Below are 23,548 nucleotides of genomic sequence, written 5' to 3'. Positions count from 1 at the left end.
AGCGTAATAAACCCGAGTTTTTGCATCGATATGTGATAATGGATGAAACATGGCTTTATCATTTCACTCCGAAGTCTAATAGACAGTCATCCGAGTGGACTGCACACGATTAACCCGCTCCAAAGCGTGGGAAAACGCAACAGTCGGCTGGCAACGTTACGGCGTCTGTATTTTGGGATGCGCATGGAATAATTTTCATTGCCTACCTTGAAAAAGGAAGGACCATCAACAGCGACTATTACATAGCGTTATTGGACCGTTTGAAGGACGAAATCGCCGAAAATCGGCCGCATTTGAAGAAAGTGAATATGCTGCTTTACCAAGACAATGCATCGTGTCACAAGTCAGTGAAAGCGCGGGCAAAAATCCACGAATTGGGCTTCGAATTGCTTCCTCATCCACCGTATTCTCCAGATCTGGCCCCCAGCGAATAATTCCTGTTCTCAGATCTCAAAAGAATGCTCGCTGGGAAGAAATTTTTATCGAATGAAGAGGTGATCGCCGAAACTGGGGCCTATTTTGAAGCAAAGAACAAATTGTACTACGAAAATGGTATCGAGAAGTGGGAGGGTCGCTATAATCAGTGTATCACCCTTGAATGGAATTATGTTGAATAAAAAAAACTAATTTTGTCAAAAAAATTGTGTTTTACTATGGTAGGCCGGGGACTTTTCAATTGACCTGTTATTTATCCAACATTTTAATATTTTTTATTTATTCTATGTTGACTATGTTTCATGGACCAGCCGTTAATTCTGTTTTTACATAGTTTCTTTGTCAAGGCATGTGTGTTGATGGACATGTAAACTGACGTCATCCCGGGAAGCATTTTGATAACTTCTTTATCGCAGAATCTTATTATTTATTGACAATTTAGCTATGTTTGATTTTGTTTTGATCTAGCTCGAGGGTCCAATACTTACCTGACTGTATTATCCTTTAGTAAGTCATTTATGCATATATGTATGTATGTATGTATGTATGTATGTATGTATGTATATATATATATATATATATATATATATATATATATATATATATATATATGTATGTATGTATGTATGTATGTATATCCCACAGACTGTTATCAAGCATATTTATCGCTTAAGCATTATTTAATTTACTGATAAGCACTTGTTTTTTATCAGTGGTATTACGATTTTTTGCAATAGTACAAACATTAGTCGATGTACCTAACTCAGTCAAATATTATTCGAATTAAGTGTGTGGCACGTGTTCCCGAAATGGAAGATGCTGAATGTTTCCACGTATGGAAAATATGGAGTAAACACGACACTTTTAATATACGGGACAGGTATGTCCAAGTAATTAAAAAAAGTATCACCCGACGTATTTTTGATAATGTTCTGTTGCGATAACCTTTATATATTAATGGAGATATAATTTTACTTGATATGGCTTGAACAATTATAGATAAAATAACAATAAAAGCAAAAACCATAAATATAAGGTGCATTTTGTTATAATAGTAACAGTTCGTAATTTGTTGGTACAAACAACATTTCCTATGTAAATATTAATGATTCTTTTTAAAATATTAAATTTTAGTTTGATATTTTTTATTTGTTCCACTGGCGTAGCATATATTTTACCGTTTAGGTTTCCAAATAATATACATCCTTTACTACAGTTTGATTACAACACAAAATATAAACAATAGAATGCGTGGAAAAACAAAAATCGGTAGATCAAACCAAGTGACCTTTCAGACTCAGTGGGTTGTTATGCAACCATTTTTGATCGCAATATACATGTAACAATTTATTGAGAACGACAAATTGTATCAAAACATCGTAAAATATATATTTTTTTATTTTTCAAATTTATTTTTTAACACTTTACTCATCCTATGCACCATTAAAAAGTTTCCTGTCAATTATTGATTTTATGACAGTCAGTAAAATTCAATAATACACTATCATTATCAGTATTATATAAAAGTGTTTTCAACAGATAAGACGATATCAACTATAAAAACAACAATCTAATCGACTAGATATGTTAACGATCGAGATTTTTGACCACATGGTTTATAAAAATATAGAATTGGTCTCGGTAGATTGGGGATACGGAAATGTTGACGCAAAATCTAGGTTGGATCGACTAGATTACAACTCAGAAAGGTCAGGCTTAACAAATCTAATGACATTAATAAATCAGAACGTTATACGTATTTTTTTAGTTAAGTAGACACACGAAGTGGCATAATAAAGAGTTGCAATGTTGCCGGTATGTAAATTTCCTAATAATAAAAAAGTTTGGTGAAACATAGAAATAACAAAAAAACTACTAATTAATTATTTAAGAACTAATCACCACTGAAAAGAAAACATGTAGTCGATAATTTTAAAATAACAACATATTTAATTCAATACACTTTAAAAAAATTGAATTTGTCACTGGCTTAATTTTATTACCCAGTTTTATTATCATGAATTATATAAGACAAAATAGAGGAAATATATGGCAGAAATTTTAACATTTAATTTTATAAGCAATAAAATATAAATATACTAATTTATCATATACAAACTATAAAGGAACAAACAAAATGTAGTATATAGTTGAGTACATACGCACTTAATATAAAATAAATAATATTTTAATTTAATTTGGTTATGAGTATCAAAACTGAAAATCTTAACTTAAAATGAAATTTATCTATACAAATTTATTATGTTGCTCAAATTTACTAATATACTTTCTTTCACTAAACAAATTGACGAAAAGAACGAAATAAAACAAAATTGAAGGGAAATATAGTAATATAACCTATCAAACGTATCAAACGAACAATGATACTAATGTTGATGTAGACAAATATGTTATATTAATAGTTACAGTTTAGATTCTCAGTGATTATGTGAAAATCGAAAATTATCCTATCCTGGTAATTTTGTTGATATTGTTACATACGGAATATGTTTTATTCATATTTTAATTATAGTTAATTTTTTCGATGAATTTTATACAGGTAATAGGCGTAATAGTGTTACTGATAGGTACTTACTGCGGTTAATAATAAATTCATAAACTAAACTTGTACTCTCAATTTTAGTAAGTAGAAACATAACCATAGAATTAGCAAATAATAAACATTCAAATATAGAAATGTTAACAGATGTAGATCATCAATTAGCGAACCAATCATATGTTACTTGTTTCCGCGTGGGCTTTAAAATGCAACCCAAAATACAATAAAAACCAAAGGACAGGTGATCACTCTATCGCGCCTTTGCGTGTGTCCGAGAGAACACGCACACAATTTCTTTCGTGTGTTGGTCCAGCGTAGGTCAGCTGGCGGGTCATTAAAAAATTTCTCCGCAAATTCTCGGCGAGAGTGAAAACGATCGTTACGCAACCTCCGCCACAAAACAAAACCCGTATCGGCATAATGTTGATGTTTTCGAATAGGCAAAAAAAATCAGGAAGGACCTGGCCGGATTTCAGAGTTTATTATGAATCTCATCAGGTACCGCATAAGAATTTGTTATAGACAATCAAGTTACATCACTTGTTTTGATTGCGGGTTATAGAAATGCCGTTACCCAAATGGGATAGCCAAACTGTTTGCAATAGGCTTGCGAATATCATGTCCCCAATATTAATGATGAACATACTTAGAACATAATAGAAATATTAATACCAAAACAAATTCTGAGTCATACGTGATTGTTAACCATGTCAACTATTTTAATGCTCTGGAAAAAACATTCTTATTTATAACTATTTTGTTTCAGAGGAACAGTTATGCTAGATATCCTGTTCTTACATATTTTACTTACCCTAACCTGACATTTTCAACATCGTAGGTGTAAATTGAAATGATATAAATTAGTTAATTTTAATCTGTCACAAGAAATATCAACGACAAATAGTAAAAGAATATCGATTAGCTTCTATTTTTAAATATATTTTTATCATATTCCATTAAATTTGTATACATTTATTGTTCCCACTAATTTTGGATGAAGTCAAACGAATTTAATAAAAAAAGCACTATTATCTCTAATTTTTATGATATACAATATATGAGAGTTCCTCATTTCAAACAAAATAGTAAATTAATTGTTGAAAACATATATACTAGACAGATTTATTTTTATATTTTTCTTATAAGAAACACTTATTTCATGCTACAGAAAATTCCAATTGCTGGAACTTCATTGCTATATTCCTACATTTAAACGAGCTGTAATTCACAACCCTTGTTTAATTTTTAACCATTTCTATGAGTGTTCACATTTCCAGAGTACGATATTCTGCACACATTACAACAATAATACTATGAGAGTTGCCATTTTAGCTATAAGGCATTTAAAAAGCTAAATTATTTGTATTTTGACACTTAACAGGTGTGCCAATGTCAAAAAATCAACTTCTCCTAAACAGGAAATACAATATATAGAATATTTAAAATATCACTTGTATCTCTAAAACTACAGCTAATAATTAAAATATTCGAAAATCGATGTTTTTAAAGTTAAAGCATTTTCATTGTTGAGTACTTATATTAAAATATTAAATTAGAATTTAAATCAACAAATATAACGTTTCAAAATCTGAAATCCACAAAGTCTACCACGGAACGAAAGCAATTAGTTTATTTTAAAGGTCAGTCACCCATATCTTTTAATACGATTCTTGTTTGAGAAGTATCTTATGGGTACCCTTCTTGGAGTTAACCGCAATTTATTGCTCTGTCGCCATTTAAGGACACGCGTTACAATCACGAAATCCCGGCAGAATTTCAAATCGTTTAGATGGAATTCATTTTCACGCAATCCTAACCCATTTCAAAACAGCGCCTTCCTCGATGACAAGGCCGAGTTAAAGTAAATTTCTTGCAGTAAACATTGATTACGCAAAAAAAAACAAACAAAAAACGTTCTCACGCGTTTTATTTTACAATTGTGTGTCGACTGTGGCGTCGTAATTGGTCCAGTTCTTTCCTATTGGCACGTAACGGGCTCGGCCATCCTACCGGCCGGATTTGGGACCGGGGCACTAAAAAGATAACGCGCTTGACTCGAAGCGGTTCTACGTGTAGAATATTAATTTCTTCCGCATATCTTACCGACTGATTGAGTTTTGATTCACATTTTTATTGTAAATACTCGCATATTTAAAGAATAATAATACAATTTAATAAAAATTAATGAAAAAGAAAATAAAAAATGCATATCAAACATTAGATACATAGAATGGCACTATATTTTAGTGTTTTAATTGCAAATACGTTTATTAACAATTGCTTTTTGTTTCAGGAGCCAATCGAAAGCCTCCTATCTGGCATCCCGTCGAGACCGTGAACTTATCGTTTCCGATTCCGAGACCGGGAGCTATAAGCGGACTATGTCGCCGAACGGGCACGCTATAACTCCGGAGGTAATCACGGAGACCAAGACAAATAGTCGCGAAACTGTTTGGCCCTTGATCCGTCAAAGCAGAGAATCATCTGCGAAAAATAATAGCGTGTTGCGCAAGTCCTCGGTCAACGAAAACCAGAAAAACAACAAGGACAAATCCGAACCGAAAGAGGATTTGAAAAAATCCGGGTTGGCGCTGCCCGACGTTCTTCCTATTAACGCGAAGATGATTCCCAGATCTCCCCAGCATCAGTACAATAGACCAAACCATTTGAGCCTGTCTACGGTGAACGGCGATGGTGTGGTGAAGAAATCACCTATCAAATCTCCACCGTCCTCACCATCTAAGAGCCCTTCAAGGAGCTCACCTTTCGCACCTTTACGTACAACGAATCTATCATCACCCCCCTTTGCTGATACTTCAATAAACTCTTCTCCAGTTCCGATGAGGTCTTCACCTCCCATTACCTCAACCCCAACGACCAAGCCTTTGAGCACAAGCTGTACAACGACTATATGTTCTTCTCAGTCTCTTCCAAGGGATCCTCCACATATCAAAGCATCCCTTTCTCCTGCTAGTTCACCCATAAAACTGTCACCCGTCAGGAGTATTCAACCAAGTGCTTCCTTTACATCCGTTAGTTCCCCTCTTCAGATATCCACGAAGTCTACGCAGCATTCTCCCAGTGTTACTCCACCGAAACAGTCACCAGCAATTACGGATAACCCTCCTTTACCGAGGTCACCATCACCGAAAAAACCAGAAGAGTACCCAAAGGTCATAGAAGGACTGCAAATGATCCAAAGAACTGAAGTAGTTTTAAGGGTAAACACGTCAACGAGTGATGCCTCTTCACAAACTGAGAAAGAAGAACTTCCTCCTACTCCTTTGCCAACTAGGAAGAAGTTACAAGAAGAAATTGAATGCGAGAAATTGTCTGAAGATTTCGTTAATCATTTACCTACATCAGATAGACTAAAGGATCTCTTAGGTATGTGCATTATTTTAATGAATATTTTGCTAGATCAATATAATAATATTTTCTTTAGTTCCAGGACCTGACCATAAGAAACCAACAGACTACGTCCAAGGTCTTTTTAGGGTCGACGTTACATTAAGACCAAGGCCAGCAAATTCTCCATTTAGAAGTCGAAATAACACACCAAGTAGTAGTCCCCCTCCTACATCAACTTCTGTCCTAACAACGAAAACATCTGTCAGTAAGCTAAGGTAAAGTTTAAAGTATACCTTTGATTTAAGATCTTATATTTTAGTATATTATATTTAGTATATTCTTAGTATATTTAGTATATTATATTCTTGTAGTTTACCAAGTACATCACCATCTATAGTTGAGCCGACAAGTCCATTGTCATGTTCTTCAGTATACTTCACCACGTCAGAACCTAAAGCTAAATTTTTAACCAGGTATAGTCAGGACATGAATGAATGCCATGTCGTAAAGGATACCAAAGATTTAAGTCAGAAGAAGGTAAGATCTTAATATAAAATAAATAACATTGAAATAGAAATTGTGCTCTAATAATTAATAAAGTTACTAAATAAGTCATTCCTTGTTGCGATAGGAGGAATTGGTGAGTCGTCTGGACAAAAAGCTACAAGTACTACGGAGTGAAGCCCTTGTTGTATCTGAAGAATGCAAAATCAATGATGAGCTGGGCATAAATGTAGAAAACTACATTAATCGGGTGGCCAGACCCCACGAAGTGTCGAAATTCAGACTGCATATTGAAGAGGTTGGCAAAATTACAAGCCTTCTGTTGGGATTGAGTGGGAGATTAGCCAGAGCTGAGAATGCTTTGATGACTATGCCGGAGGATCATCCGGAAAGGGTATGTATATGAAAAAGTCAAAATATTTGAAAGGTCATTAACAAAAATGTATTTTACAGAGAATCTTGGAGACTAAAAGAGATAAACTACTAGACCAACTGGAAGAAGCCAAGAAACTGAAAGAGTGCATAGATAAAAGGAGCATAAGTGTATCAAACATCCTCTACAAATATCTTAATTCAGAAGAATACGCTGATTACGATCACTTTATCAACATGAAGGCAAAATTGATAATGGATTCAAAGGAGATAAACGATAAAATCAAACTGGGCGAAGAGCAGTTGGGTGCTTTGAGAGAAACATTGATCATAACAGACTGATTTTCTATTGTGCTACTACGATTTAATGAAATAGAATCTGATTTTGTGAGAATGACTTCACAAAAAAAGAATATGAATTGTGATTGAGTAAATTTAAGGTGCATTACATTGGATAAAAATTATTGGAGATATATTTCGGGTGTTGTTTAACACTAGTTTGAATTGTAAAATTTATATACGACACATGTGATTTTTTATATTTCGAAACTTCAGTCTTTTTTTGGATAAACCAAAGAAGGCGTTATTTAATAATATATTAGGTAAAAAAACCTCTTATTCTCTCTTTTTTTTTGTTTTAAAACTTTCTGTACTAAATCTGTAGGATTTACCTCGCATATGGTTTTGTTACAGAAGGCTGTTGAATAAGTACAGCCTTGGTTTCTGATAACAGGAAGCAGGCTGCGCCTCTTACCGTTTATGAAAAAACGAATAAGATGGTTGCATGCCGATTGGTCAGCTATAACCATCATTTTAACTTGTTGCTGGCGCCAACTTGTCATATATATTAAAATCAATATAGGCTGTTACATTTGTGCATTTTAGTTAGTTATACTAAGCCTAATTATGGCAATATCGTTAACAACAAAGGGAAACGTTTTCACTGATTCTGAGAGTGATGGATTTTTTCGTTAGAAAAGAAACGTAGCCCACGTTGTTTAACTGGTTGTCTATATTAACATCTTCCTACCAAGTATTTGATATAATTTTAATTGTATAGTTTCGCGCCTATTCTATTGTTTTATTTAAAACGATATCGCCTTTAATATAACGACCTTTTTTTCCTTTAGATCGCGACATTTTTGTATATAAAAAAAACTTTATTCTTTTTATGTCCTGTGTATGTCTAGAAGAGAAATATTATGGTGCTCTGAAATTCGAACTCTACTATTAAGTTGTTATTATTGTGATTTTATTAGTTTACGTTTTTAAACCATAATTATTGTATTTTCTTAGATATTTTCTAATTTATATTAAGAGTATGTTATTATATTTCCGATCAGTGTCAAATTTGTAAAACAGCTTTACGCAATGCTTGCAAATAAATACAAAAATCATCTTTATAACTAATTGTTTTATTGAAATTCCTATAATAAAGTAATCAATGCTATTGCTACAATCTAATACATTTGCTTTATAAATGTTTATATCTGTTCATATTAACAAAATAAATTTTACTCTTTGGTTGGTGTATGTCTAATTTGATATCTGACTTTTCATATCGTAACAGAAAGCTTAGGAAATGATGTGAAAAATTGTCAATTTGTAACTACACACCAAATATGCTAGAAAAATATTAGATAGACTAGAAATACAAAATATTTGTCTATTTATTAATACTCATTTTATCATATTTATCGACTTTAAATAAAGTTGATAATATGGTTTAGGTGATGTTATTCTTGGTTATTAGATATATTAGTATTGTTTTTAACTGCAAAGCTCAATTATGCTTTTCATTAGCTCATTCAAGTACTATCCGTAACCTTTAGAACTTTTTTTTCTGTCCAAGTATTCATTGTTTATCTTCAAATTTGTTGTAATTGTTACGTCCAGTCAACAGTACTTAGTCTCTTAACATCATATTCTCACATCACAGACTCAAAATTAAAGAACTATGCTGGTTGGTGGAAATATACTCCCAACTTCACCTAAGATCAAAAGAGATTGATTTATCAATCAATAATACATCTTTTTGGGCTTATGGTGTACAAATATGTGGTTTATAATTAATAAACTATAAATAAACATTAATAAACTTAAAAATAGTCTTTAATCTGGAGTCAACTCTCTAACCTTCATACGAGTTTCAAGAACAAGCTTTACCAAAAAATCTAATTTGGAAGTATTAAATGACAGATAACGTTCAAGTTTGACATAATGATTCTGTTCAGTATTGCCAACTTGACATTGATGGCATTTTTTAAGCATATTTTAAGTTCCAAACATTTCACGTAATATATTTAATTAATTAGAAACTATAACAATATATATCATCCTATTTATATTACTAAGCATTCTGCTATATTAGAATAATAATGAGTCGAATATACTTAACCACATTTCCACATAATTTAGGTCGATGAGATGGCATTTTTCCCATTTCCACACTTTGTGATTCTAATATGTTGCTCGGATATGGAGAGGCACGCACATTTACTTAGGTATGGGGCGTTATCGTAAAACGTGTAAATTTTTTATTATATAGAAAGCCTTAAGGGTACTTTGGATTTACTCACGCAATCCTATAAAGCAGCGATATTAAATTTCTCCAGCTTTACATATGAAAACAAAAATAATGAAAGAGCAGTAGTCGTTTCTGATAAAGTTAGAAATTCTAGATATTTAAATTAAGAAATCAATGATTTTTTTTGCGGATGGAACTATTAATGAAAATTATCATCATCATCATCATCAATAGACAGCCGGCGGTTAAAGCGCATGTCTCAACCAACACGCTGCTGTTGCAGCAGCAGGAAAGAGTCTTCACTAATTCTCGCCTTGTTGTTGGCGATGGACCGCAGCTGTTCGACAAACCATAGTGTATAGAAGCGTATAAAAACGTTTAGCTTCTTTCTCACCAGAGGGCGCCAACTATGCCAAAATGAGTACCGGGAAATTTAAAATATAATAATAGTAAAAATAGTAATTATACAAATAATAGTAGTTGTAAAAATAAAAATACAATAAAAGTGAAAAATGTATTTTATTTAAGAATATCAAACATTTTAAGTAAATATTTAGAAATTAGTACAATATATAGTTCTTCCAATAAAACAGCCAATATATGTAATGTCGTCAACACCGTCAAACGTATTGCCAAATTTGGTTTATAAAAACGCAAAATCGCTTTTAAACTCGGAACATTTTTGTTTTCATTGGCATTATTCTAGTTAAAAAGAGATAGAGTGAAGTTTGATGCGTGAAACATTTAACCAAATCGGTGTATAAAATTCGATTTGTCCGATACTGGTTGATACCGTTGTCATACGTCAATATACATATAATAAAACCACTGTAACCGACAAATTACTATGGCTGTTTAATAAATTGTAGTTTAAGTTTAAGTCTTCAATAAATATGCATTAGATTTAATATAACGTTAAAATAAATTATATTTCATAACGTTATTTTTGTTTCATTATTTTATTTATATTAGTTTTTGTTGTCAAAGTCAAAATAAACGAAAATTAGGGGCGGCAACGCTGCACTATAAATTTTGATGACGTGTATTGGCCGTTTTATTGGAAGGATTTTTGCAATAAAAATATTGTATTGTTGCCTTTTGCGATTTTATTAACATTTCTCACTTCCCACAACAAACAATATTTAAGTAGTATATTTCTCATTATATCTTGTTGAGAATCCTCGATACAGTTAATTGTATTAAAAAACATAGCCAATTGCTTATATAAAATATTACTATGAAGTTTTTTAGGTGTTGTATATAACCTGAGGATTAAATAGAACAACCGAGACATTACTTGTTAATTAAATTGACACTGTAAAACAATTTATCGAAAAACAATTCATATAACAGTACAAAAGTATCAGAAAATCAATTCTGGGATGAGGACAGAGTTGTCGTTTACCAGGATGCCTGTATGATATGAAATAAATGAGAGGAATATTTGGGAAGCTATACTGGTCAGGTTAGCAAGATATTACACTTTTACATTTATTATACTTCATTTAACATAATGATGACATGAAAAATAAGACACTGACTCCATTCTAAAGATTTCACCATCAAAATTCCAACAGTTTTACTGAAGATTTGCTGCAGCACATAACTTTCATTTTGTTTTTTATTACCCTTAATAGTATGACTCTGGAAATTGGCTTCTTTTATCGACCGTATAAAATTGTTCAGATATAAATAGATCATTTTAACTGAAACAAATTGTCAAAAGACTACTTTATCAGCCATGGTGAAAAACTCGAAAGAGACGTTTCCGTCAAAAGCTTTGTCGAGAGAAATTAAACCCAATTCCTTTGTATATAAATCAAACTGTTTCTATAGGAAGTATATAATTACCAAATAGGACCAAAATATCCAGTAACTTCTTGATCATTTCCACAAACTATAAATACTCGTACTGTACATATTATATAGTTGCTTTGTAGAATAAATTTCAAACAATCTGAATAAAATTCAGAACACAATATTGAAGAGTGCTTCTATGTCTGTTAATGCTCTGTGGTACTTATACAGAAATAGAGATCTTCGTAAAGATTTGAAAATGTATGCCATGGACCATTAAAGAACAGAGCGCAGAGTCGTGAAGAAGTCTTTTTCCATTCATCCATATTCTTGACGGTTGATCAGATAAGACTCTTTAAGAGGACTAAGCCCTTTTCAGCTGATGGAGTGTGCCAAACTCAGTGAGTAAAACAGTTGATAGAGTCTAAGAGATTTTAACGTAAACATTTTTAGTGTATTTGTTATTTTGGTCTATATAATATTCCATACATATTGAACAAGCATTTAGATCTCCATACTATGTTTCAAATGAAGTAATATAACGCGATATTCCTCTAGAACCAATAACGAGTGTAATTCAACGTGTTTGTGTGAAGTACTTCGAAAGAGTATCCCAATGTACTCGCTAATCAGCTAAATATGCGAAGTGACAGTGAACTCCGTATATTAAACCGTCTAACATTATCCGATCTGATTGTTGGACATATATTAGAATAAGACTAATTACTTAAAATTGTATTTTATACATGATATCACTTAATAAAGTGATTTTATTAGTGCCATTTATATATAATATAAACATAACAGTTAAGAGTAATAAAATATCCGGCTTATTTGGTGCAGTGGTAAAGGTGACAGGATGGTCCACCTGCTGTTGCGATAGTCGCGGGTTCGAATCCTGATTGATTGTCCTGGGCAAGAGTGCAAAATCCGACAAGACAAATGATCCCAGTTACGCAGGTGACCAGGATGGGTAAGACCGGATCTCTTCTGGAATGTTTTATAAGGTGGTTACTCGCCAGTGGGGGTGGGCTTAATATTAAACAGCAGGTCCAGGCCAGATAAGCCCTCGTTGGTAAAAAGGAGACATTAAAATATAAATAATTAATACAATAAATAAAAAAGACACTTCTGACGTGGTAATTTTTAATTTTTGAATCTTCATTAAACAGATATTTAAAAGTGCAGTGGCTTGTCATCGGAAAACGCGTACCCCAGATAGCAATATGTTGAATGGAAAATATCGATGTTGGCGTCAGGAGTAATTAACGAAGAGCCAAGAAAAAAGACCGCAACGTGTTCGGAAAATGTTTAAACGTTAACTCCACCCTGTATGGGATCTTGCGCAGGACGCCGCGTTCGAACAATCCAATCCTGCTGATCGCGAAAGGCAGTGCGGGAAAAACGGACGCTCAATCAACAAGTCCACCCGCAGCAGCCGGCTGTGAAGGTGCTGGTCGGTGGTGGTCGCGCTCCATCATCATGTCGATTGCGGTCAAACTAAAACAGTTTCAGGTGCCCCGAATCAAGGGCGAAAAATTGGCCAAAATCGAATTTAGAGGTAGGTAATTTTAATTTAATTATCTGACGCATTTAGTTAAGTTCTAATAATGGTTAGTGTTATTGTTTACATTTTTTTAAATGGTACTATGAATGAGGTTAGATCGAAATAACTCAGTTATTAGCTTAATTAACATCAGCTGCAATTAAAAGGGTTTTTCTGGGTAGAAGTTAGAGTAGGTAGAACAGCAGTAAATTTCCAGCAGTAAACCGGAAAGTTTGGATTTCAGAATTCGGTTTTTTATATTAGCGCAAGTTTTGCCATTTAAATATGTTTCGAATAAAAACAAGCATTTTTTATTATTGGGTATATAAATTAGGTCAATCCAATTGTTTGTGGAAAAAAATGTACTATTTCGGAACAAAATGAATAAATAAATAAATATTTTCTATCGCTCTTTTACTTCCTTGGTAATTTTAGAATTGTGTGGTTTTTGATGCGATTTATTTGAACTGCTAAATTACGCTTTATATGTTATAACAAACAATTACCCGTAGATGCAGACCTCGGAGATGTTCCATTTTTTTGCGTTTACATGTAGATTTTCATAGAGTTAGCAAGATATAGTCAAACGTTGTGATGTTTATAATTTAGTTTTGTTTTTGAACGAAAGATTACAATCTGTAACGATCTCCAATGACTAGTTTGTTAAGTTTAAATTCTGAGTCTTTGTATGCTTTTTTCATCTTCTGTCATGTCCATTGCCTTTAATATTATTATTATATTGCTGACAGCTATCTAAGATTACAGTACATCATTTTACGTCAAACAAATTAACATAAATTATATTGCTATACAATAGAAATGTTTCAAGCTCAAAAATACGTTATATTAACAAATATGTCAGGCCTGTAAATGAATTTTAAAGGAGTTACAACAAATGGTATTACTGTGTATTACTCCTATCCGGTACATTTCATGTACTCGATACTGTTTCATGTCATGTTGAATGTGCATTATCATCGAATGCAGTGCCAACCATGGTCCACCGATTTAAACATGGGAAAGTTTCACGGTTTTAGAACTGGTAATTTTGGTTGATTGATTTTCAACGAAGACAAAGAGAGCCAAAAAAATGTGAAGACGATCATTTGAAGGCATTATCCGATGAAACCCCTTCAGTAGGATGTCGCTACTAACCACAATTCAAAACGCAGATCAAAAACACGACATTGTTATTATTCAGTATGACAATGCTCTACTAAATATTGGAAAACTAGTAAAGTGCTACCCCATTTGCTATATTCTCCAGACCTTGCTCCTTCTGATTCTCATATTTATGAAGATACCAAAAGATGATCCTATTCGTGGATAGCCTCAAAAGATAGCCATTGTTCTTTCGAGATGGAATCCGTAAATTGCCAGAAAGTTGGAAAAAAGTACCGACTCTTGATGGACAATACTTTGAATAAAATAGATTGTATCTAGTTTTGACAATAAAACTTCAAATTTAGAAAAAAATCCGTTAAAACTAATTTATAGGCAGAATACATCTCTTGAAGCTGAAGATTAAAAATTATTGATATTTTCAAAATTAAAGTTATTTGTTACCAATATACATGACTAGTAAAAACCAGGTTTTTTCTTGAAAAGACTCTTTGGAAACATTACCTATCTGTAATAAAATATATATTTTTAAGATATTTCTGAAATCTGAATTATGACGGTGACGAAAAATATACATTAAAATGTAATGTTTTATAATTGATAGAGAGAAAAAACCTAATCCAACACACCAGTTTGGGTTTATTAACAAGCACTCAACTATTGACCAGGTCCACAGAATAACAGATGTTATTGAAAAAGCCTACGAAAGTAAAAAAGTATGCTCAGCTATATTTTTAGATGTAGCACCAGCTTTCGATTAGGTTTGGCATGAAGGCCTTATTCATAAACTACAGAAAATGTTACCAAAACAACACTCCGAACTATTAAAATCATACATTACAACCAGAATGTTTAGAGTCAAACAACAAGAAGCTTACTCTACAATAAAAGAATCTAAAGCATCACAAGGAAGTGTACAATGCTTTATCTACTCTACGCTTGTGATATACCACAAACGGAAAATATTACGATGGCTACATTTGCTGATGATACTGCGATTATAGCTGTCGGAAACAATAGTGAAGAAGCCTCACGAAAATTTCAACAGGCAAGTGACAATATACATAATTGGACACAAGCTTGAAAAATATGAATTAATGAAAGTAAATCTGTACAGCTGCAGTTCACCTATAAACAGACCGTACAAGCACCGATAACATTAAATAATACTATCATTCCATATAGCAACAACGCTAAATATCTCGGAATGAATCTCGATGCAAAACTTCGCTGGAAGGAACATATAAAGAAGAAAAGAAAAGAACTGGAATTGAAATATGGGAAAATGTACCGGCTAATTGGAAGAAAATTACAATTATCAGTACATAATAAATTGCTATTATATAAGCAAATATTGAAACCTATATGCACATACGGAGTTCAATTGTGAGGATATTCTGCAGAGAGTAACATAAATAAAATTCAGATTTTTCAGAACAAAGTCGTGAGAGGTATTGTGGGCGCACCCAAATACTATAGGACTGATTACCTACATCGAGACCTTCAGATACCCACAGTCAGTCAAGAAATCAAGAGAATTGCAAGGGGGTATGAGGAAAGACTCCATTCTCACACGAATATTGAAATATTACAACTATTGGATACCACCAGAACAGGACACAGACTCAAAAAATCAAACCATATGATCTTGTGTAGTGTTGTATAGTGAGGTGCGTTTATTAAAGAATTCAGCAGTAACATGTATAAACATTATTTCACCAGAGACTGAGATAGGGGCGATAGGTCCTCTTAGTTATATACCTAGATTTAAGTTATCATAAAACAAATTGTAGGTTAGATGGAAACGACTAGTAACAATATATTAATTAAATATAGTGAATTATAGCATTTTGAGTGAAACAGCATTTGTTATTGTGAAAGAAAAAATGGAAGAAAAGGAATTTCGCGTGTTGATAAAATAATGCTTTTTGAAGGGAAAAAATATAGTTAAAGCAAAAACTTGACTTGATGCCGAGTTTCCAGACACTGCCCGATGAAAATCAACCATCAAGGATTGGTATGCTAAGTATAGACGTGGTGAAATGAGCACCGAAGACGGTAAACGCAGTGGACGCCCAAAAGAGGTTGTTACCTACGAAAACATTTAAAAAATCCACAAAATGATTTTGAATGACCGTAAATTGAAATTGAATTAAATAGCAGACACTATAAAGACATCAACTGAATGTGTACATCATATTATTCACGAATATTTCGGTATAAAAACGCTCTGTGCAAAGTGGGTGCCGCGCGATCTCACTTTTGACCAAAAACAACGACGAGTTGATGATTCGGAGCAGTGTTTGAAGATGATCAAGCGTAATAAACCAGAGTTTTTGCGTTGATATGTGACAATGGATGAAACATGGCTCCATCATTTTACTCCGAAGTCCAATCGACAGTCATAGAGTGGATTGCATACGATGAACCCGCTCCAAAGCGTGGGAAAACGTAACAGTCGACTGGCAAGGTTATGGCGTCTGTATTTTGGGATGCGCATGAAATAATTTTCATTGACTACCTTCAAAAAGGAAGGACCATCAACAGCGACTATTGCATAGCGTTATTGGACCGTTTGAAGGACGAGACCGCCGGAAAACGACCGCATTTGAAGAAAAAGAAAGTGCTGCTTCACCAAGACCTGGAATCCATGAATTGAGCTTCGAATTGCTTCCTCGCTTCCTCAGTGACTATTTACTGTTCTCAGATCTCAAAAGAATGCTCGCTGGGAAGAAATTCTCGTTGAATGAAGAGATGATCGCCGAAACTGAAGCCCATTTTGAAGCAAAAGTCATATCGTACTACAAAAATTGTATCGAAAAGTTAGATTGTCGCTATAATCAGTGAAGGGAATTATGTTGAATAAAAGAAACTAATTTTGCGAAAATATATGTGTTTTACTATGGTAGGCCGGGAACTTTTCAATTGACCTGTTAGCACAGACGTTAAAGCAGAAGCCGTCAGAAATTCTCCTAACTAGATTCGTTCTGTAAACAAAGGTCCTAAAAAGAATAGCTCTTTCAAGAACGTTGCTTTTTATATTTGAATATATTTGTATATAAACAGCATAGAAGTTAATTAGTGTCTTTAGTAATTACTTATTCTTCTTTAAAAGCGTTCTCTTCTGTTTTCTTAAGTTTTTCAGTCCCTTTACAACTCCGACAGTCATGTCAAGTCAAGGCCAAGAAATATTAAAACAAGACAAAGAAATTCCCCTATAAACTCAAATTCTAAAAATATAAAGGTTCTTGTTTTGCGAGATCCCTTGGATGCGCGGGGCCGTCAGGACATTAAAATTGTACATTTATGACAAGATATGGCTGTTCGGAAACCCCAAAAGTTTTGCTGTTTAATTTTAAACCAACATCAGGTGAAATTATCTCTGATAACACATCCGGGCCAGTATACGACCATCACATTGCGGTACCATAAATTCCACCGGAAGAAGGGCTTTTTACGTCATTAAATTTCGCATTAAAAATTTAAAATCATGGCGCGTCATAATTGAAAATTTTCATACATTAATCTTTAATATTTCTCTGAGTATCCATTAAGGGTTGTTTTCCTGGATAAATGCGAAGTATGGTTTCAAGATTTTCTTTGGTGTTTTAAATATTCAGTTATTCAACTTTCAGACGGACTTTTAATAAAACTTCAAACTTTGAAAAACAAATTTAAGAACTCTTTTTTTGTAAAATAAATATAATATACATTTATGTACCAGGGTCATTCGAAGAGTTCTTAAAGTAGAATAGAAACACCATTTTATTTGTTATTTTCCTTTTAATTATTTCAATAGCTGTTTTTTTCCACCCAACATGTTTTCAAGGACGTAATATTTTAATGTGTCTACTATATATGAAGGAAATGGGCAGAGTAATTCCAAATCTTGACATGCACAAGATACATTTATTAATAAGTCGTTGAGTCACTATTTGCTTTTAAAACATCTGCAATTTTTCAATATAAGAAGAAGCAATAAAGCTACTAGACAACATTCAGGAAAATTGAAGAATATTGAAGTCAGAATATTGAAGCAAATCAAATCACACGAACTTGTTTAGTAGTATAAGTGTATTCTGAATTTTAGCTTAAGTAGTTTAGTTTTCTTCTAATTTGAAAAATACATACTGATGTATTAATTTGACAGACGGTTCGGTTGGAATTCCCAAATCCAGAAAGCAATCCAAAAAGGTTCGGTGATAGCAAACCTGCTATCTTCTCTGATCTGCCCTTCTAGCAGACTTCCCATCTCCATCAAATGCTTATTTTACAAGATGTTAATTCGGTCCGTACTCCTCTGCGGATCTAATGTTTACTTTAAGTTTGTTACACCCAACCAAGTGAAACGGCTTCAAGTTTTCCAAAATAAGCTCCTCAGGAGAATCTTAAACTCTCCATCGTTTGTCAGAAATAACACCCAGAGATTGTGCTGGCCGATTGTGACGTGTATAATACACTGAAATATAACCTACAAGACTTGGAATGTAAGCTGAGCAATACACATAAATCGTTTTATTTACATGGAAGCAGTGTTACAAACATACAACAAGATGTACTATATTGCGTGGTATTCATATTATTTTGTCGATATCTTGTATGTTAGGGCAGTGATTTCCTGTCACTGGTGCGTCGAGCTACTTTTTAAAGATAATAAAAAGAACAATAGGGACCAAATGCAATGATTACGGTTGGATATTATACTAATTATTTTGCAATCCACTGTTATATTTTTAAATAAAAATTTTTCTTCCTATCATAATATACCTATCGTTTTTATTATTTATTTTGCTTGTTTACTTATTTGGGAAAACTCCCTTTGTAGATGTTCATTTGTCATTAGAACTGAATAGTCTATTCATTCTTCATGTATAATTATGTTGAAGTTTAGTGCATCACTCAAAACCATATTAAGATAATGTCGTTCCTATCAGGACTGATAGTTCCAATTGTGTATTTTAACGCTTAAACGAAATAATTATTACTACCTACAAAATATTTCAAATAAACAAGTCTTATTTTAATCGATATTAAATACGAAACCATGTAATGGATACAATAAAGACATTATAGCTGTCCATTTATCCATGACGTTTACTAAAAACCAATCGGTTTATTTTCTACTATTAGCTTTTCTAAAGAACTAAAGTCCCTTTTAAAAATTATTGTTATTAATAAATATTATTAAAGAATTATCAAATTAACAATATAAAAGTGTTTAATATGCGATGATATTATTTGCAAATATTGTACTTTGTCGAGAAGAACCAAGGGCTTTTTTTCAATTTATCTCACATCGTCTTGTATCAACAATATTAATATGCTAGGTCTGTCGGTTTTCTGTAAACGTTTGTTTTTGTGGGTTTTATAGGGTAGAACCAATTTTATCTTCGTCTTTTTTTTTTCATAGAATACATTGCATTTTGTTTTCCTTTAACAGCTCATCGTTTGTGTGAACAATGTATGTTAACAATTTTTATAAAATGTTTTTTTTTGAATATTTTAAAGTCCCCTTTTACCAACTCGGAGAGGGTTTAACTGGACTGAGCCTACAGTTTAACGTGGACTCCGAACCACGGTCCTCGGCATTAAGCCTACTGAATGGCCAACCTAGAAATAATTTTAGAAGACATCCGGCCTTACCCCGTCTGGTTACTGGCGTGACTGGGATCATTTTCCTTGTCGCATTTTGCACTCTTGCCTAAGAATTTAATAAGTTTTAAATTGTCTATAATGTTTCTTTATATCGCTCCTTTATTGGTTTTAATATTTTTTAATGTATTAAACTAGTTATAATCAGTATAAAATTATATCAATGCAACTTAAAATATAAAAGTTAAAAATAAATCCATAACAATAAACTATGGGCATTAAATCATTATATTAAATTGTAATATTAAATTTAACTTATCATATAATATATATGACATATTCGTAAAATTATTAGACAACAAAATGCTACGTGAGGGAACATTTTCCTTTTTTAAATCAAGAAAAAGTCGTTAACTATTTCTGTATCTGAGTCTTCGATGGAGTATGAAGCCTATGAGTATTAGTTTTAGGGGATATAATTGAAAAAGTCCACTGTTGATTTTTAACACTGTCTGGTTATCGTTTATATAATTTTTTCATAGAAATGCTTCTAAGCTCTTTAGATCGTGATATAACGAATTTAATATAATCATTTTAGTTGGTTTTCGAATAAAATCATGATCAACTTGACGTAGATTAATTTTATATTGATAATATTGGTCGTAATAGTTTATTTTTTGTATGTTGCATGTTTTAAATATTTACAAATATGTTAAAGTTCCCAAGAACTGTTACTTAAACTTTACATTGGTTGTGATGTGATGTACATTCTGACAAGTTTTATACAGTTGTTTGTCTCTAATATGTATTTATATATGCCTCTAATATATTACTATGTTATTTATTCTGTTAATTTTAAATTGATATTTACCAATTTCTCACATCTATTGTGAAAAATTACGTACTTTGTTCAATCAAAACACTCATCATAACCATACTACACCGCATACATTTTTGAAAACCCTTGAGATACGTTTGAAAACTCTCGTAGTTGATATAAATTGATGGGTAGTGAAGCCAACTTAATATATTTGGGACACTGCAATCAGATTTTTTCCGTATGTAACTAGGCGTCATTAATTAAAATTTAATAAATTATCTACAGGAAAATATATCCAAAGATGCAAAGTATAGTTAAGAATTTCAAATAACCATAGATGACGATAACAAAGAAATAAAAAATGAAAAGATGAGTAGATTTTAGTAGGAGTATTACATCGATTTCTAATACTATTTCTTCGAACTATTACTAATTATTTCAACACAGTATGTCTGCGCTAGAGAAAAAAATGTAGAAGATTAGAAATAGTGGTGCTTTTATTAAATACAATTCACTTTTCAGCTAGAAAAATATCAGTTATTTTAAAGGATCATTGCTACCACACTTACACGGTTGGTTTTCGAATAAAATCACGATCAACTTGACGTAGATCAATTTTATATTGATAATATTGTTGGTAATAGTTTATTTTTTGGTATAACTCGTTATTGCTTTCAAATGCTCTTACTATTATTGTTGTGATCGAAATTGTAACTACAACTTTTGTTCACAGAGAGTAAATATTTTCGTATATATAACATAAATTTCCTCTCACAAACATTATTTAAAACCGCTTTTTTTCGTAACTATATTTCTCATACTTTTAGTAGACAGGCATATTTTTATATTAAAAATTGAAATACTTGTGTTTGTAAAATCCAAATAGAGTTATAATACTTGAAATTTCCTTAACATGTTTAATATTTCCAGAAGAAATTAACTCACTAAGCCACTTAGCCTTGCAACGAGTTTGAACAAAACTTAAATTATAAATGCTGAGAAGTTGTGAAAGTGTTAAATCCAAAACATAAATAAAATAATTGCTCAGTCTCGATGGTTACACTTTAATTAAATCGTTATGTATATTTAGTGAACTGTTAGTTTAAAGATTTGCATCTTAAGTCCCTCTTATTTGATCTCTAGTAAACTCGATGGCTGAAAAGAACTTGACCAGGCCAATTGCTCATATAATATGTGGGTGGAGTTGTGTTAATATTTATTTAAAATGCGGTATGGTTTAAAACATTATTGATCAAGTTAGATATGCTAATAAATCCGGTAAACTTTTTCGTAAAAGTGGAATTTTGATTAAATCCAAAATGATTTGGAAGAGAGGGAATATTAAATACACGATTTATTAGGTGCTTTGGTAAAAAGGATGGCGACCCACGCCACAGAATAATCTTTTTAAATTGTGCATCAAATAATAATTTCCGTTATTTATTGCATTCGTATTTTATCGCAGTTCGAAGTTCATATAGTACGAAAGCAGTTATTAGTTAAATCTAAATATTGCAACTGTTAGAGTTTATTAATGTTATATTATTAGTATTAGTATTATATTTTCTAATTATATTTATTGTTTGAGCCCGAAAACATCTTCGTAATATTGAGGAGACCTGACAATCGGGCAGAACAATTTCTATCTGTCAGATCTATTTCGCTGCTACCTGCGATATCAAAATGATATGAGAAACTGATGTTAAAACGTATTAAACCATTTATAGAAAGATTTGGATTTTGAAATCACTACCCGGCAATCAACCAAGTGCACAGAGTAACGGCAGTTCTTGAAAAGGGATTTGACGAAAAGAAATACTACTCTACAATATTCCTAGACGTCTCAAAAGCTTTTGACCATGTATGGCAATTAGGATTAATCAACAAAATCAGTATGAAAGTCTCGCTCGATACTTAAACCTATTTCGGCTGGATTTCCCCACGGAAGTGTCTTGGGATCACACCTGTATCTGCTCTATACTGCTGATATCCCAACAATAAAAGCAACTGTACTTGGAACATTTACCGACGACACCGTTATCGTGGAACAAGTATATCTATGTCTAAGGCTGCAGAAAAGTATAAGTAGCAGTTAACAAGATCTACAAATAATCTAAAGACTAGAAAATACAGCTTAATAACTCCAAATCTAACCAAGTTAATTTTAAAATGGCGGAAAAATGGCAAAAACTTAATTATATCACTTGAGGGATGCCCGATTTTTCAAGGAGATTTAGCTAAATACCTCACTATACATTGCGATAGTAGGTTAAATTGGAAACATTATATTAGACCAAAAGCAGAGCAAGTTAGAAACTTTGTTGCTTAACTATCAACAGTACTGATTAGTCGGAAGATATTCCCAACTTGACCTAAAATCAAGGAGTTTGGTTTATCAGTCAATCATAAAGGCAATGTGGTACAAATATACCTATGGTGTATAAAAATGGGGCTGCCCGGACGAAAGCATCAAACTAACTAGTAATCCAACGTACCCAAAACAAAGTTCTATGATGAATTACTCATGCTTATCGCTACGTAACCAAATGGATATACAAAAGTGATCCAAGATTTCACCTTAAAACACATAAGATTGCTAAATCAGAGCAACGTAGAAACAATAGAGCTACTGGGCAACACGTAGAAAATCAGAAGATTAACGCGAACCAAACCACACCAATTTGTTTAATGTATTCTTAACTTGTTTGTCCATTAATGCAAGTTCAACAGAACAGTAGTAATAAACTAATTTGTAACTTAAGATTGTACCAAGGATATCTAATGTAAGATGTATTTAATTAAAAAAATATTGTGCAAAATTTTATTGAGAATATGGTCTATCTGTATTATCATTATTAAAATGGTCTATCGTTATTAGGACACCACACACTCTCTTCTCAAATATCCGTCATTATTCTACTC

General features: G+C 32.4%; 2 protein-coding genes across 4 annotated transcripts in view; both read left to right on the top strand.

Moving 5' to 3' along the window:
* Positions 1-8,628, top strand: part of Shrm (Shroom) — a 536,569-nt gene extending 527,941 nt beyond the window's left edge. For both annotated transcript variants that reach the window (XM_076408913.1, XM_076408912.1), the window contains 5 exons: positions 5,289-6,382; positions 6,441-6,621; positions 6,718-6,883; positions 6,978-7,244; positions 7,304-8,628. In XM_076408913.1, the coding sequence (XP_076265028.1) occupies positions 5,289-6,382; positions 6,441-6,621; positions 6,718-6,883; positions 6,978-7,244; positions 7,304-7,564 (1,969 nt within the window). In that variant the 3' untranslated portion in view covers positions 7,565-8,628. The remainder of the gene's footprint in view (positions 1-5,288; positions 6,383-6,440; positions 6,622-6,717; positions 6,884-6,977; positions 7,245-7,303) is intronic.
* Positions 8,629-12,951: 4,323 nt separating this feature from the next.
* The window catches only part of LOC143199124 (otoferlin), a 131,990-nt gene continuing 121,393 nt past the window's right edge, over positions 12,952-23,548 (top strand). For both annotated transcript variants that reach the window (XM_076408876.1, XM_076408878.1), the window contains exon 1: positions 12,952-13,107. In XM_076408876.1, the coding sequence (XP_076264991.1) occupies positions 13,029-13,107 (79 nt within the window). In that variant the 5' untranslated portion in view covers positions 12,952-13,028. The remainder of the gene's footprint in view (positions 13,108-23,548) is intronic.

This window comes from Rhynchophorus ferrugineus, unplaced genomic scaffold, assembly GCF_030347505.1.
Source record: "Rhynchophorus ferrugineus isolate W39M unplaced genomic scaffold, kcgeb_rfMv2 rfM6, whole genome shotgun sequence".
Lineage (NCBI taxonomy): Eukaryota > Metazoa > Arthropoda > Insecta > Coleoptera > Curculionidae > Rhynchophorus > Rhynchophorus ferrugineus.
Note: the sequence above shows the minus strand (reverse complement) of the source record. Positions and strands in the feature narration are given on the sequence as shown.